This window comes from Protomyctophum parallelum (assembly GCF_964188405.1).
Source record: "Protomyctophum parallelum genome assembly, chromosome: 3".
Lineage (NCBI taxonomy): Eukaryota > Metazoa > Chordata > Actinopteri > Myctophiformes > Myctophidae > Protomyctophum > Protomyctophum parallelum.
The window spans coordinates 4,244,770-4,260,382 of record NC_139698.1 but is presented as its reverse complement, the minus strand read 5'-3'; the positions used below and the strand labels follow the sequence as shown (position 1 = coordinate 4,260,382).

Here is a 15,613-nt window from a genome sequence, read left to right as displayed (position 1 = left end):
TAGACCTCTGGGAGATGGAGTCCTTCCCTGTTACAATGCCCTATAGACCCCTGGGAGATGGAGTCCGTCCCTGTTACAATGCCCTATAGACCCCTGGGAGATGGAGTCCGTCCCTGTTACAATGCCCTATAGACCCCTGGGAGATGGAGTCCGTCCCTGTTACAATGCCCTATAGACCCCTGGGAGATGGAGTCCGTCCCTGTTACAATGCCCTATAGACCCCTGGGAGATGGAGTCCGTCCCTGTTACAATGCTCTATAGACCTCTGGGAGATGGAGTCCGTCCCTGTTACAATGCCCTATAGACCCCTGGGAGATGGAGTCCGTCCCTGTTACAATGCCCTATAGACCCCTGGGAGATGGAGTATACCCGGGATTGAACCCATGAACTTGTGTGTGTGTGTGTGTGTGTGTGTGTGTGTGTGTGTGTGTGTGTGTGTGTGTGTGTGTGTGTGTGTGTGTGTGTGTGTGTGTGTGTGTGTGTGTGTGTGTGTGTGTGTGCGTGTGATGTTGGTGGTCTTAGGAGAGGAGGTGGTGAAGGCGGAGCATCCACCCGAGGAGAAGGCCAGTGCCACAGAAGGGTGGAGCTATGGAGGCCCCGCCCCCCCCACCTCCGTCAACAAGACGAAGAGGAGACCTCCTCCTCCTCAAATGGCCGGTCAGTGTTTTAAACACATTCTGGACTGGAACCCCTTTTGGTGTTTTTTAAGATTAAGGTTGGTGAGGGGTGCGTTAAAACGACCGGATTAAGGTTGGTGAGGGGTGCGTTAAAACGACCGGATTAAGGTTGGTGAGGGGTGCGTTAAAACGACCGGATTAAGGTTGGTGAGGGGTGCGTTAAAACGACCGGATTAAGGTTGGTGAGGGGTGCGTTAAAACGACCGGATTAAGGTTGGTGAGGGGTGGGTTAAAACGACCGGATTAAGGTTGGTGAGGGGTGCGTTAAAACGACCGGATTAAGGTTGGTGAGGGGTGCGTTAAAACGACCGGATTAAGGTTGGTGAGGGGTGCGTTAAAACGACCGGATTAAGGTTGGTGAGGGGTGCGTTAAAACGACCGGATTAAGGTTGGTGAGGGGTGCGTTAAGACGACCGGATTAAGGTTGGTGAGGGGTGCGTTAAGACGACCGGATTAAGGTTGGTGAGGGGTGTGTTAAGACGACCGGATTAAGGTTGGTGAGGGGTGCGTTAAAACTACCGGATTAAGGTTGGTGAGGGGTGCGTTAAAACGACCGGATTAAGGTTGGTGAGGGGTGCGTTAAGACGACCGGATTAAGGTTGGTGAGGGGTGCGTTAAAACGACCGGATTAAGGTTGGTGAGGGGTGCGTTAAAACGACCGGATTAAGGTTGGTGAGGGGTGCCTTAAAACGACCGGATTAAGGTTGGTGAGGGGGGCGTTAAAACGACCGGATTAAGCTTGGTGAGGGGTGCGTTAAAACGACCGGATTAAGGTTGGTGAGGGGTGCGTTAAAACGACCGGATTAAGGTTGGTGAGGGGTGCCTTAAAACGACCGGATTAAGGTTGGTGAGGGGGGCGTTAAAACGACCGGATTAAGCTTGGTGAGGGGTGCGTTAAAACGACCGGATTAAGGTTGGTGAGGGGTGCGTTAAAACGACCGGATTAAGGTTGGTGAGGGGTGCGTTAAAACGACCGGATTAAGGTTGGTGAGGGGGGCGTTAAAACGACCGGATTAAGCTTGGTGAGGGGTGCGTTAAGACGACCGGATTAAGGTTGGTGAGGGGTGCGTTAAAACGACCGGATTAAGGTTGGTGAGGGGTGCGTTAAAGCGACCGGATTAAGGTTGGTGAGGGGTGCGTTAAAGCGACCGGATTAAGGTTGGTGAGGGGTGCGTTAAAACGACCGGATTAAGGTTGGTGAGGGGTGCGTTAAAACGACCGGATTAAGGTTGGTGAGGGGTGCGTTAAGACGACCGGATTAAGGTTGGTGAAGGGTGCGTTAAAACGACCGGATTAAGATTGGTGAGGGGTGCGTTAAAACGACCGGATTAAGGTTGGTGAGGGGTGCGTTAAAACGACTGGATTAAGGTTGGTGAGGGGTGCGTTAAAACGACCGGATTAAGGTTGGTGAGGGGTGCGTTAAAACGACCGGATTAAGCTTGGTGAGGGGTGCGTTAAAACGACCGGATTAATGTTGGTGAGGGGTGGGTTAAAACGACCGGATTAAGGTTGGTGAGGGGTGCGTTAAAACGACCGGATTAAGGTTGGTGAGGGGGGCGTTAAAACGACCGGATTAAGGTTGGTGAGGGGGGCGTTAAGACGACCGGATTAAGGTTGGTGAGGGGTGCGTTAAAACGACCGGATTAAGGTTGGTGAGGGGTGCGTTAAAGCGACCGGATTAAGGTTGGTGAGGGGTGCGTTAAAACGACCGGATTAAGGTTGGTGAGGGGTGCGTTAAAACGACCGGATTAAGGTTGGTGAGGGGTGCGTTAAGACGACCGGATTAAGGTTGGTGAAGGGTGCGTTAAAACGACCGGATTAAGATTGGTGAGGGGTGCGTTAAAACGACCGGATTAAGGTTGGTGAGGGGTGCGTTAAAACGACCGGATTAAGGTTGGTGAGGGGTGCGTTAAAACGACCGGATTAAGGTTGGTGAGGGGTGGGTTAAAACGACCGGATTAAGGTTGGTGAGGGGTGCGTTAAAACGACCGGATTAAGGTTGGTGAGGGGTGCGTTAAAACGACCGGATTAAGGTTGGTGAGGGGTGCGTTAAAACGACCGGATTAAGATTGGTGAGGGGTGCGTTAAAACGACCGGATTAAGGTTGGTGAGGGGTGCGTTAAAACGACCGGATTAAGCTTGGTGAGGGGTGCGTTAAGACGACCGGATTAAGGTTGGTGAGGGGTGGGTTAAAACGACCGGATTAAGGTTGGTGAGGGGGGCGTTAAAACGACCGGATTAAGCTTGGTGAGGGGTGCGTTAAGACGACCGGATTAAGGTTGGTGAGGGGTGGGTTAAAACGACCGGATTAAGGTTGGTGAGGGGTGCGTTAAAACGACCGGATTAAGGTTGGTGAGGGGTGCGTTAAGACGACCGGATTAAGGTTGGTGAGGGGTGCGTTAAAACGACCGGATTAAGGTTGGTGAGGGGTGCGTTAAGACGACCGGATTAAGCTTGGTGAGGGGTGCGTTAAGACGACCGGATTAAGGTTGGTGAGGGGTGCGTTAAAACGACCGGATTAAGGTTGGTGAGGGGTGCGTTAAAACGACTGGATTAAGGTTGGTGAGGGGTGCGTTAAAACGACCGGATTAAGGTTGGTGAGGGGGGCGTTAAAACGACCGGATTAAGCTTGGTGAGGGGTGCGTTAAAACGACCGGATTAATGTTGGTGAGGGGTGGGTTAAAACGACCGGATTAAGGTTGGTGAGGGGTGCGTTAAAACGACCGGATTAAGCTTGGTGAGGGGTGCGTTAAAACGACCGGATTAATGTTGGTGAGGGGTGGGTTAAAACGACCGGATTAAGTTTGGTGAGGGGTGCGTTAAGACGACCAGATTAAGGTTGGTGAGGGGTGCGTTAAAACGACCGGATTAAGGTTGGTGAGGGGTGCGTTAAAACGACTGGATTAAGGTTGGTGAGGGGTGCGTTAAAACGACCGGATTAAGGTTGGTGAGGGGGGCGTTAAAACGACCGGATTAAGCTTGGTGAGGGGTGCGTTAAAACGACCGGATTAATGTTGGTGAGGGGTGGGTTAAAACGACCGGATTAAGGTTGGTGAGGGGTGCGTTAAAACGACCGGATTAAGGTTGGTGAGGGGGGCGTTAAAACGACCGGATTAAGGTTGGTGAGGGGGGCGTTAAAACGACCGGATTAAGGTTGGTGAGGGGGGCGTTAAAACGACCGGATTAAGTTTGGTGAGGGGTGGGTTAAAACGACCGGATTAAGGTTGGTGAGGGGTGCGTTAAGACGACCGGATTAAGGTTGGTGAGGGGTGCGTTAAAACGACCGGATTAAGGTTGGTGAGGGGTGCGTTAAAACGACCGGATTAAGGTTGGTGAGGGGTGCGTTAAAGCGACCGGATTAAGGTTGGTGAGGGGTGCGTTAAAACGACCGGATTAAGGTTGGTGAGGGGTGCGTTAAAACGACCGGATTAAGGTTGGTGAGGGGTGCGTTAAGACGACCGGATTAAGGTTGGTGAAGGGTGCGTTAAAACGACCGGATTAAGATTGGTGAGGGGTGCGTTAAAACGGCCGGATTAAGGTTGGTGAGGGGTGCGTTAAAACGACCGGATTAAGGTTGGTGAGGGGGGCGTTAAAACGACCGGATTAAGCTTGGTGAGGGGTGGGTTAAAACGACCGGATTAAGGTTGGTGAGGGGTGCGTTAAAACGACCGGATTAAGGTTGGTGAGGGGTGCGTTAAAACGACCGGATTAATGTTGGTGAGGGGTGGGTTAAAACGACCGGATTAAGGTTGGTGAGGGGTGCGTTAAAACGACCGGATTAAGCTTGGTGAGGGGTGCGTTAAAACGACCGGATTAATGTTGGTGAGGGGTGGGTTAAAACGACCGGATTAAGTTTGGTGAGGGGTGCGTTAAGACGACCAGATTAAGGTTGGTGAGGGGTGCGTTAAAACGACCGGATTAAGGTTGGTGAGGGGTGCGTTAAAACGACTGGATTAAGGTTGGTGAGGGGTGCGTTAAAACGACCGGATTAAGGTTGGTGAGGGGGGCGTTAAAACGACCGGATTAAGCTTGGTGAGGGGTGCGTTAAAACGACCGGATTAATGTTGGTGAGGGGTGGGTTAAAACGACCGGATTAAGGTTGGTGAGGGGTGCGTTAAAACGACCGGATTAAGGTTGGTGAGGGGGGCGTTAAAACGACCGGATTAAGTTTGGTGAGGGGTGCGTTAAGACGACCGGATTAAGGTTGGTGAGGGGTGCGTTAAAACGACCGGATTAAGGTTGGTGAGGGGTGCGTTAAAACGACCGGATTAAGGTTGGTGAGGGGTGCGTTAAAGCGACCGGATTAAGGTTGGTGAGGGGTGCGTTAAAACGACCGGATTAAGGTTGGTGAGGGGTGCGTTAAAACGACCGGATTAAGGTTGGTGAGGGGTGCGTTAAGACGACCGGATTAAGGTTGGTGAAGGGTGCGTTAAAACGACCGGATTAAGATTGGTGAGGGGTGCGTTAAAACGACCGGATTAAGGTTGGTGAGGGGTGCGTTAAAACGACCGGATTAAGGTTGGTGAGGGGGGCGTTAAAACGACCGGATTAAGCTTGGTGAGGGGTGGGTTAAAACGACCGGATTAAGGTTGGTGAGGGGTGCGTTAAAACGACCGGATTAAGGTTGGTGAGGGGTGCGTTAAAACGACCGGATTAAGGTTGGTGAGGGGTGCGTTAAAACGACCGGATTAAGATTGGTGAGGGGGGCGTTAAAACGACCGGATTAATGTTGGTGAGGGGTGGGTTAAAACGACCGGATTAAGGTTGGTGAGGGGTGCGTTAAAACGACCGGATTAAGGTTGGTGAGGGGGGCGTTAAAACGACCGGATTAATGTTGGTGAGGGGTGGGTTAAAACGACCGGATTAAGGTTGGTGAGGGGTGCGTTAAAACGACCGGATTAAGGTTGGTGAGGGGTGCGTTAAAACGACCGGATTAATGTTGGTGAGGGGTGGGTTAAAACGACCGGATTAAGGTTGGTGAGGGGTGCGTTAAAACGACCGGATTAAGGTTGGTGAGGGGTGGGTTAAAACGACCGGATTAAGGTTGGTGAGGGGTGCGTTAAAACGACCGGATTAAGGTTGGTGAGGGGTGCGTTAAAACGACCGGATTAAGGTTGGTGAGGGGTGCGTTAAAACGACCGGATTAAGGTTGGTGAGGGGTGCGTTAAAACGACCGGATTAAGGTTGGTGAGGGGTGCGTTAAAACGACCGGATTAAGGTTGGTGAGGGGTGCGTTAAAACGACCGGATTAAGCTTGGTGAGGGGTGCGTTAAGACGACCGGATTAAGGTTGGTGAGGGGTGGGTTAAAACGACCGGATTAAGGTTGGTGAGGGGTGCGTTAAAACGACCGGATTAAGGTTGGTGAGGGGTGCGTTAAGACGACCGGATTAAGGTTGGTGAGGGGTGCGTTAAAACGACCGGATTAAGGTTGGTGAGGGGTGCGTTAAGACGACCGGATTAAGCTTGGTGAGGGGTGCGTTAAGACGACCGGATTAAGGTTGGTGAGGGGTGCGTTAAAACGACCGGATTAAGGTTGGTGAGGGGTGCGTTAAAACGACCGGATTAAGGTTGGTGAGGGGTGCGTTAAGACGACCGGATTAAGGTTGGTGAGGGGTGCGTTAAGACGACCGGATTAAGGTTGGTGAGGGGTGCGTTAAGACGACCGGATTAAGGTTGGTGAGAGGTAGGGGTGGGTCCAGAACCTCGGGACCAAGTATGTACCGAACCGAACGTGCTTGGGTACCGGGTACCTATTACATTACCCATTGCTGCCTGAGTTGCCTCACTGCTAGCCTCGATACCCAGGCTTTCATTTCGTCTGCGCGAAAGATGAAAGCCTGGAAAAAGCCGTGGGCTGAACCAGTCTAAAAGTGGGAGTCAACCCTTCCGGGTGGGCGTCGCTCTAAATGATGTGACGTAGCGCTGCACTAGGGGGGAGAGGAGGGGCCGGGGGTGACGGACAGATCGATGAGATCCAATCAGGGTGCGCGCATTTCTGAGGCGCGACCCGCCCCTCTAGACCAGAAATGTCTCTGTTTACGTCAGGCTACCTCACTGCATGATCATGCCTGTGCGCTGCACAGCATTGAATCAACATCAAACAACCTCGAATGCGTGCCCGTGTGTGTGCCCGTGCGCGTGTGTGTGTGTGTGTGTGTGTGTGTGTGTGTGTGTGTGTGTGTGATCACACAAGAAAAACAACAAATGTTACCCTACTCTGGCAGCCCGTGTGCATGCAAACCACAGTGTGCAAGCCGCCTTTGTTTTCAATGATCCCTCCATTCTCACGTCGGTAAACCTAGCTAAGGTGTGTGTGCGTGTGCGTGTGCGTGTGTGTGTGTGTGTGTGTGTGTGTGTGTGTGTGTGTGTGTGTGTGTGTGTGTGTGTGTGTGTGTGTGCAGCAGGGACGCTGGCCCTGTGGCAGGGTGTGGCCGCCCAGGGCCTGCTGGGACAGGTGTTGTCCAGCGTCCACACTGAGCTGCTGTCGGCTCTCAGAGGAGCGGAGCGACGCGCTGAGCGCTGCACCCTGCTGGACACAGGTGAGAACACGCCCTGATCACATGACACTGATCACATGACCACACCCTAATGTAACACTGAACACTGACCACATGCACCCCGATCACATGACCACACCCTGATCACACAGACATACGTGGGTAACGAAACACGAACCTTTGAAGACAGAAGTGTGTGTAAACACAAACTTTGTAAACACAAAACATTGAAGTGTATAAATGTAAACACAAACATTGTAAACACAAACTTTGAAGTGTGTAAATGTAAACACAAACAATGTAAACACAAACATTGAAGTGTATAAATGTAAACACAAACATTGTAAACACAAACTTTGAAGTGTGTAAATGTAAACACAAAACATTGTAAACACAAAACATTGAATTGTATAAATGTAAACACAAACATTGAAGTGTGTAAATGTAAACACAAACATTGTAAACACAAACTTTGAAGTGTGTAAATGTAAACACAAACATTGTAAACACAAACTTTGAAGTGTGTAAATGTAAACACAAACATTGTAAACACAAACTTTGAAGTGTATAAATGTAAACACAAACATTGAAGTGTGTAAATGTAAACACAAACATTGTAAACACAAACTTTGAAGTGTGTAAATGTAAACACAAACATTGTAAACACAAACTTTGAAGTGTATAAATGTAAACACAAACATTGAAGTGTGTAAATGTAAACACAAACATTGTAAACACAAAACATTGAAGTGTATAAATGTAAACACAAACATTGAAGTGTGTAAATGTAAACACAAACATTGTAAACACAAAACATTGAAGTGTATAAATGTAAACACAAACATTGTAAACACAAAACATTGAAGTGTGTAAATGTAAACACAAACATTGAAGTGTGTAAATGTAAACACAAACATTGTAAACACAAACATTGAAGTGTGTAAATGTAAACACAAACAATGTAAACACAAACATTGAAGTGTATAAATGTAAACACAAACATTGTAAACACAAAACATTGAAGTGTGTAAATGTAAACACAAACATTGAAGTGTGTAAATGTAAACACAAACATTGTAAACACAAACATTGAAGTGTGTAAATGTAAACACAAACAATGTAAACACAAACATTGAAGTGTATAAATGTAAACACAAACATTGTAAACACAAAACATTGAAGTGTATAAATGTAAACACAAACATTGAAGTGTGTAAATGTAAACACAAACATTGAAGTGTGTAAATGTAAACACAAACATTGAAGTGTGTAAATGTAAACACAAACATTGAAGTGTGTAAATGTAAACACAAACATTGAAGTGTGTAAATGTAAACACAAACATTGAAGTGGTGTGACGATGTACGATAATAAGAGCGAAGGTTCCATGCATGCCGGCTTCGTGGTGGGAGTTTTTCTGTGCCATTCTGCCGTGGTCGGACATGAGCGAACGATACTAGTACCAGAAAAACACAGCGAACTGTCGGAGGCCTGAACGACCATGACAGGTCTGATGTGTACACTCCAAGAGTGTCCAAATGATTCGGTTTGTATACACTCTCAAGTTAAAGGGCTTTCTCTCTCTCTCTGTGTGTGTGTGTGCGTGCGTGCGTGCGCGTGTCAGATGCGTTCATACTGACCTCTCTGTGTGAGACGTTTGGACTGTTGGACTCTGTGAAGAGAGCTGTGGAGAGGAGGCGTTGTGAAGGGACGACCACTCACACTACTACACACTGCTACGGTAAGAATTAATATACACTACACACTGCTACGGTAAGAACTAATATACACTACACACTGATACGGTAAGAACTAATATACACTACACACTGATACGGTAAGAACTAACACACTACTACACACTGCTACGGTAAGAACTAATATACACTACACACTGCTACGGTAAGAACTAATATACACTACACACTGATACAGTAAGAACTAACACACTACTACACACTGCTACGGTAAGAACTAACACACACTACACACTGCTACGGTAAGAACTAAAATGTCCTGACAGTTTTCTGAAAAGAAAAACATGTTTCCATGTCAGTGGTTCTCAAACATTTTCATGTCAAGTCCCCCCCAAAAAATATCTGTATTTGGCCATCTGAAATATGTTGTTCCAGGGAGGGACATTTTGATGCCAATACTTTTGTACTTTGTATTTCTATATTGCAATTGGTGATGCACCGAATATTCAGATATTTGGTATTCGGTTTTCCGTTTTCGGCCAACTGTTTCCTATATTCGGTATTGGGTTTCGGCCAAGAATGTCCCTTTCAGTGCAGTAGCGGCAGTATGCATTTGCACGTTGCTCCAGTCAAAGTGCACAGCCTCCATGTTGCTCCAGTCAAAGTGTACAGCCTCCATGTTGCTCCAGTCAAAGTGCACAGCCTCCATGTTGCTCCAGTCAAAGTGTACAGCCTCCATGTTGCTCCAGTCAAAGTGTACAGCCTCCATGTTGCTCCAGTCAAAGTGTACAGCCTCCACGTTGCTCCAGTCAAAGTGTACAGCCTCCATGTTGCTCCAGTCAAAGTGTACAGCCTCCATGTTGCTCCAGTCAAAGTGTACAGCCTCCATGTTGCAGCTGCGTCTAATTTCTCCCGGCGACTCCAGCCGGGAGATGCCTAATATATATGCCCAAGAAAGCATACAGGTTATCATTCAGGTTATCATCTACAGGTTATCATTCAGGTTATCATCTACAGGTTATCATTCAGGTCAGTCAAAGTGTGTGACCAACGTGTGTGTCATGTTTCTTTGTCCCTCAGCGCTGGAGGACAGCTTGGGGAGTCGCCACCCCATGGAGGACAGCTTGGGGAGTCGCCACCCCATGGAGGACAGCTTGGAGGAAGCGAGGGGGAGGAGGGACAGGGAGGAGGGAGAGGGGGGGAGGAGGGACAGGGAGGAGGGAGAGGGGGGGAGGAGGGACAGGGAGGAGGGAGAGGGGGGGAGGAGGGACAGGGAGGAGGGAGAGGGGGGGAGGAGGGACAGCCACGGCGACAGTCGGTCGCTCAGGGCCGTGGCCTCCAAGCGGCCGCGGCTGCAGCGCCACAGCGCCCCCACTGGCCAAACGCAGGACTGCGTCCGCGGCCAGCTAACCGGCGGGCCGCGGCGCTAGCTAACAGGGGATAGTGCAGCGGCCGGACACGGTCTGGGGGAGAAGAGGTGTTGAAGACACATCCATAGCTCCAGGAGACATGTGGATTGATTGATTGATTGATTGATTGATTGATTGATTGATTGATTGATTGATTGATTGATTGATTGATTGATTGATTGATTGATTGATTGATTGATTGATTGATTGATCGAGAATGTATTATGTTGTCCCACAGAAGCAAAGATTTGAGGTAAAAAGCGTTCGCTCTGAAAGCATATATTCACCGATTCGCGTCACATTTTCACGACCCTTTCAAAAAAATAGCAGACCTACATAAGCTCGCAGCACGGCACTCGGTGCCACGCTGCGCTGCTTGTAGATCTGCTATTTCTTTCAATAGCTAAAGTATAACATGCTGGTGCTTTTAAACACCAAAAGGGGTCCCCTGTCCTGAATGGGTTAAGGCCCTAACTAAACCTATAACGCGCTCCGCAGCGCTCCTAGCTGGAACCACGCCTTGTGTTTCTCTGTCAGTCTCACCTAAACACGCTGACATAGCATGGAATTACGTACATAATATCAGTGGTGGAAAGTAACTAAGTACTTTTACTTAAGTACAATTTTGTGAGGTATTTGTGCTTTACTTGAGTATTTCCAATTTCCAGTACTTTTACTTCTACTCCACTCCATCTCAGAGCCAACATTTGTACTTTTACTCCACTACAATTATTTGAAAACTTTAGTTACTTTGGCGATTTTAATTTTGATTAGAAAACATAAATTAACCACTTCAACCCAATATATTTTGGCCATTTGAAAATAGCCGATCTACAAGCTCACAATGCATCGCAACGCGACGCATTGTGAGCTTGTAGATCGGCTATTTTCAATAGACTTTGTACACATTTTGAACTTGTGAAGTGGGACATTCTGCAATATGAGTACTTTAACTTTTAGTACATTTTGATGCTGATACTTTTACACTTTTACTCAAGTACATTTTCAATTCCGTACTTTTACTTGTAAAGGAGTAGTTCTAAATTGCAGTATTGGTACTTTTACTTAAGCAAAACAATTGAGTACTTTTTCCACCACTGCATAATATGCCTATAGAAAACCCATACCGTGGCGGGAGGGAGGCCATCTCTATAAACCCATACCGTGGCGGGAGGGAGGCCACGGGAGACACCACCGAGTGGCAGTGGTGGAAAGTAACTAAGTACTTTTACTTAAGTAAGGCCTAAGGCCTCTAAAGCAGGGCTCCCCAACCCTTTTCCCTTCTCTGACGGGCAGTGGCGTGCACAGACATTTAGAGGGGCAGGTGCTCAAGTGAAAAAAGGGGCACCTTGTGCAGCGCATTTTGGGGTGGGAACCCATTTTGGTGCTTTAGCTATTGAAAAATAGCAGATCTACAAGCTCATAGCGCGCCACCGAGTGGCGCGCTACGAGCTTGTAGGTCTGCTATTTCTTTTTTGTATCGAAGAACCACTGACATAGAAACATAGCTTTAGATTGTGGGGGGCCTAAATAATATAGTAGAAGCGTTTTTTATCAATATTTGATCAATGTCACCGCATGGTCCACACACTACAAATTAGGGGAAAAAAACAAACAAAAAAAAATGTTTTTTTTTTTTTTTTTTTTAAGAGCACATTGCCAAAACGGCAGGGGGTGCTCTAGCACCCCCTAGTGTCTATCTGTGCACGCCACTGCTGATGGGGGCACCGAGTGGCCCCTAGAGCAGGGCTCCACAACCCTTTTCCCTTCTCTGATGGGGGGCACCGAGTGGCCCCTAAAGCAGGGCTCCCCAACCCTTTTCCCTTCTCTGATGGGGGGCACCGAGTGGCCTCTAGAGCAGGGCTCCCCAACCCTTTTCCCTTCTCTGATGGGGGCACAGAGTGGCCTCTAAAGCAGGGCTCCCCAACCCTTTTCCCTTCTCTGATGGGGGCACCGAGTGGCCCCTAAAGCAGGGCTCCCCAACCCTTTTCCCTTCTCTGATGGGGGCACAGAGTGGCCTCTAAAGCAGGGCTCCCCAACCCTTTTCCCTTCTCTGATGGGGGGCACCGAGTGGCCTCTAAAGCAGGGCTCCCCAACCCTTTTCCCTTCTCTGATGGGGGCACCGAGTGGCCCCTAAAGCAGGGCTCCCCAACCCTTTTCCCTTCTCTGATGGGGGGCACCGAGTGGCCTCTAGAGCAGGGCTCCCCAACCCTTTTCCCTTCTCTGATGGGGGGCACCGAGTGGCCTCTAGAGCAGGGCTCCCCAACCCTTTTCCCTTCTCTGATGGGGGGCACCGAGTGGCCCCTAAAGCAGGGCTCCCCAACCCTTTTCCCTTCTCTGATGGGGGGCACCGAGTGGCCCCTAAAGCAGGGCTCCCCAACCCTTTTCCCTTCTCTGATGGGGGCACCGAGTGGCCCCTAAAGCAGGGCTCCCCAACCCTTTTCCCTTCTCTGATGGGGGGCACCGAGTGGCCTCTAAAGCAGGGCTCCCCAACCCTTTTCCCTTCTCTGATGGGGGGACCGAGTGGCCCCTAAAGCAGGGCTCCCCAACCCTTTTCCCTTCTCTGATGGGGGGCACCGAGTGGCCTCTAAAGCAGGGCTCCCCAACCCTTTTCCCTTCTCTGATGGGGGGACCGAGTGGCCCCTAAAGCAGGGCTCCCCAACCCTTTTCCCTTCTCTGATGGGGGGCACCGAGTGGCCCCTAAAGCAGGGCTCCCCAACCCTTTTCCCTTCTCTGATGGGGGGCACCGAGTGGCCTCTAAAGCAGGGCTCCCCAACCCTTTTCCCTTCTCTGATGGGGGGCACCGAGTGGCCTCTAAAGCAGGGCTCCCCAACCCTTTTCCCTTCTCTGATGGGGGGCACCGAGTGGCCTCTAAAGCAGGGCTCCACAACCCTTTTCCCTTCTCTGATGGGGGGCACCGAGTGGCCCCTAAAGCAGGGCTCCCCAACCCTTTTCCCTTCTCTGATGGGGGCACCGAGTGGCCTCTAGAGCAGGGCTCCCCAACCCTTTTCCCTTCTCTGATGGGGGCACCGAGTGGCCCCTAAAGCAGGGCTCCCCAACCCTTTTCCCTTCTCTGATGGGGGCACCGAGTGGCCCCTAAAGCAGGGCTCCCCAACCCTTTCCCCTTCTCTGATGGGGGGCACCGAGTGGCCCCTAAAGCAGGGCTCCCCAACCCTTTTCCCTTCTCTGATGGGGGCACCGAGTGGCCCCTAAAGCAGGGCTCCCCAACCCTTTTCCCTTCTCTGATGGGGGGCACAGAGTGGCCCCTAAAGCAGGGCTCCCCAACCCTTTTCCCTTCTCTGATGGGGGGCACCGAGTGGCCCCTAAAGCAGGGCTCCCCAACCCTTTTCCCTTCTCTGATGGGGGGCACAGAGTGGCCTCTAAAGCAGGGCTCCACAACCCTTTTCCCTTCTCTGATGGGGGGCACCGAGTGGCCTCTAAAGCAGGGCTCCCCAACCCTTTTCCCTTCTCTGATGGGGGGCACCGAGTGGCCCCTAAAGCAGGGCTCCCCAACCCTTTTCCCTTCTCTGATGGGGGCACCGAGTGGCCTCTAAAGCAGGGCTCCCCAACCCTTTTCCCTTTCCTGATGGGGGGCACAGAGTGGCCCCTAAAGCAGGGCTCCCCAACCCTTTTCCCTTCTCTGATGGGGGGCACAGAGTGGCCCCTAAAGCAGGGCTCCCCAACCCTTTTCCCTTCTCTGATGGGGGGCACCGAGTGGCCCCTAAAGCAGGGCTCCCCAACCCTTTTCCCTTCTCTGATGGGGGGCACCGAGTGGCCCCTAAAGCAGGGCTCCCCAACCCTTTTCCCTTCTCTGATGGGGGGCACCGAGTGGCCCCTAAAGCAGGGCTCCCCAACCCTTTTCCCTTCTCTGATGGGGGGCACCGAGTGGCCCCTAAAGCAGGGCTCCCCAACCCTTTTCCCTTCTCTGATGGGGGGCACCGAGTGGCCTCTAAAGCAGGGCTCCCCAACCCTTTTCCCTTCTCTGATGGGGGCACCGAGTGGCCTCTAAAGCAGGGCTCCCCAACCCTTTTCCCTTCTCTGATGGGGGGCACCGAGTGGCCTCTAAAGCAGGGCTCCCCAACCCTTTTCCCTTCTCTGATGGGGGGCACAGAGTGGCCTCTAAAGCAGGGCTCCCCAACCCTTTTCCCTTCTCTGATGGGGGGCACAGAGTGGCCCCTAAAGCAGGGCTCCCCAACCCTTTTCCCTTCTCTGATGGGGGGCACAGAGTGGCCTCTAAAGCAGGGCTCCCCAACCCTTTTCCCTTCTCTGATGGGGGGCACCGAGTGGCCTCTAAAGCAGGGCTCCCCAACCCTTTTCCCTTCTCTGATGGGGGGCACAGAGTGGCCTCTAAAGCAGGGCTCCCCAACCCTTTTCCCTTCTCTGATGGGGGGCACCGAGTGGCCTCTAAAGCAGGGCTCCCCATCCCTTTTCCCTTTCCTTGAGGGGGGGCACCGAGAGCCGCGCTATACGAGCTTGTAGATCTGCTGTTTTAAAGTATATATAAGCTATAAAGTATGACATAATGCTTAAAACACAATGGGGTTCCCGTCCAGAACGAGTTACCGTTAAAGGGATACTATAGGCAACATTTGTATTGTATTATTTGTTTTCTTCTTTTAAATATATGTATATAAATAAATATCTTAGCTCCTATTTATCAGCCACTATATCATTGTATTGGTGTGTGTTTCCTTTGCAGAAAAGAGTATTTGGGTTTTCGTTCCACTGTTTATGTTGACATTCAACCCTTGCAGGGAAGTGTTTTTTGTCCCTATTACCATGGGCCGAATGGGGGGAGGGGTGCAGTACTTAAAGGTCACATTCTCACCTAATACTTCGGTAGACTCAGATCCGTATGGGCGGAGATTTGGGGATTCTTGCATATTTCATTCGCTGCGGTTTGCCTTCACACACTGTCATCCGTAGCAGCAATTGGAAACGCAGCAGGGGGGACCTTTATCAATGTGTTCATAAACAGGGCTGCACATAAGTGGTGCGCAGGTGCGCATGCGCGGTAAAAATTAAAAATGCGCTGTCAATCAAGCGCCGGGAAGCGCTTCTGCGTACCAACAGCTGGGGCCGCCCAGAATGATTATTATGGCCAGAATACTAGAAAATGTTGTGGCGAGAGCATTTCCCACCGACTGCCACTCAAAGTGGCTACTGGCCCAATCACAGCGCGTCCTTACTCATAAGGGGGAGGATCCATGCTTCTTTCTGAGTGCTAGGAGCCTGGGAGGAGGCGGAGGGCGGTTGACAGGAAAACCTTACACAAATAGTTTCGTCTTCTCTTCTCCGTTTCAGATAGCAAATTACTGTAGTCCCCGGTGTA

General features: G+C 50.4%; 1 protein-coding gene across 1 annotated transcript in view; it reads left to right on the top strand.

Moving 5' to 3' along the window:
• Positions 1–15,613, top strand: part of LOC310856090 (glucocorticoid modulatory element-binding protein 1-like) — a gene marked incomplete at its 3' end in the record, with an annotated part of 49,847 nt that overhangs the window by 16,399 nt on the left and 17,835 nt on the right. Inside the window, exons 7-10 of the mRNA XM_083761307.1 lie at positions 523–657; positions 7,080–7,217; positions 8,800–8,916; positions 9,953–10,035. Coding sequence (XP_083617433.1) covers positions 523–657; positions 7,080–7,217; positions 8,800–8,916; positions 9,953–10,035 — 473 coding nt within the window. The remainder of the gene's footprint in view (positions 1–522; positions 658–7,079; positions 7,218–8,799; positions 8,917–9,952; positions 10,036–15,613) is intronic.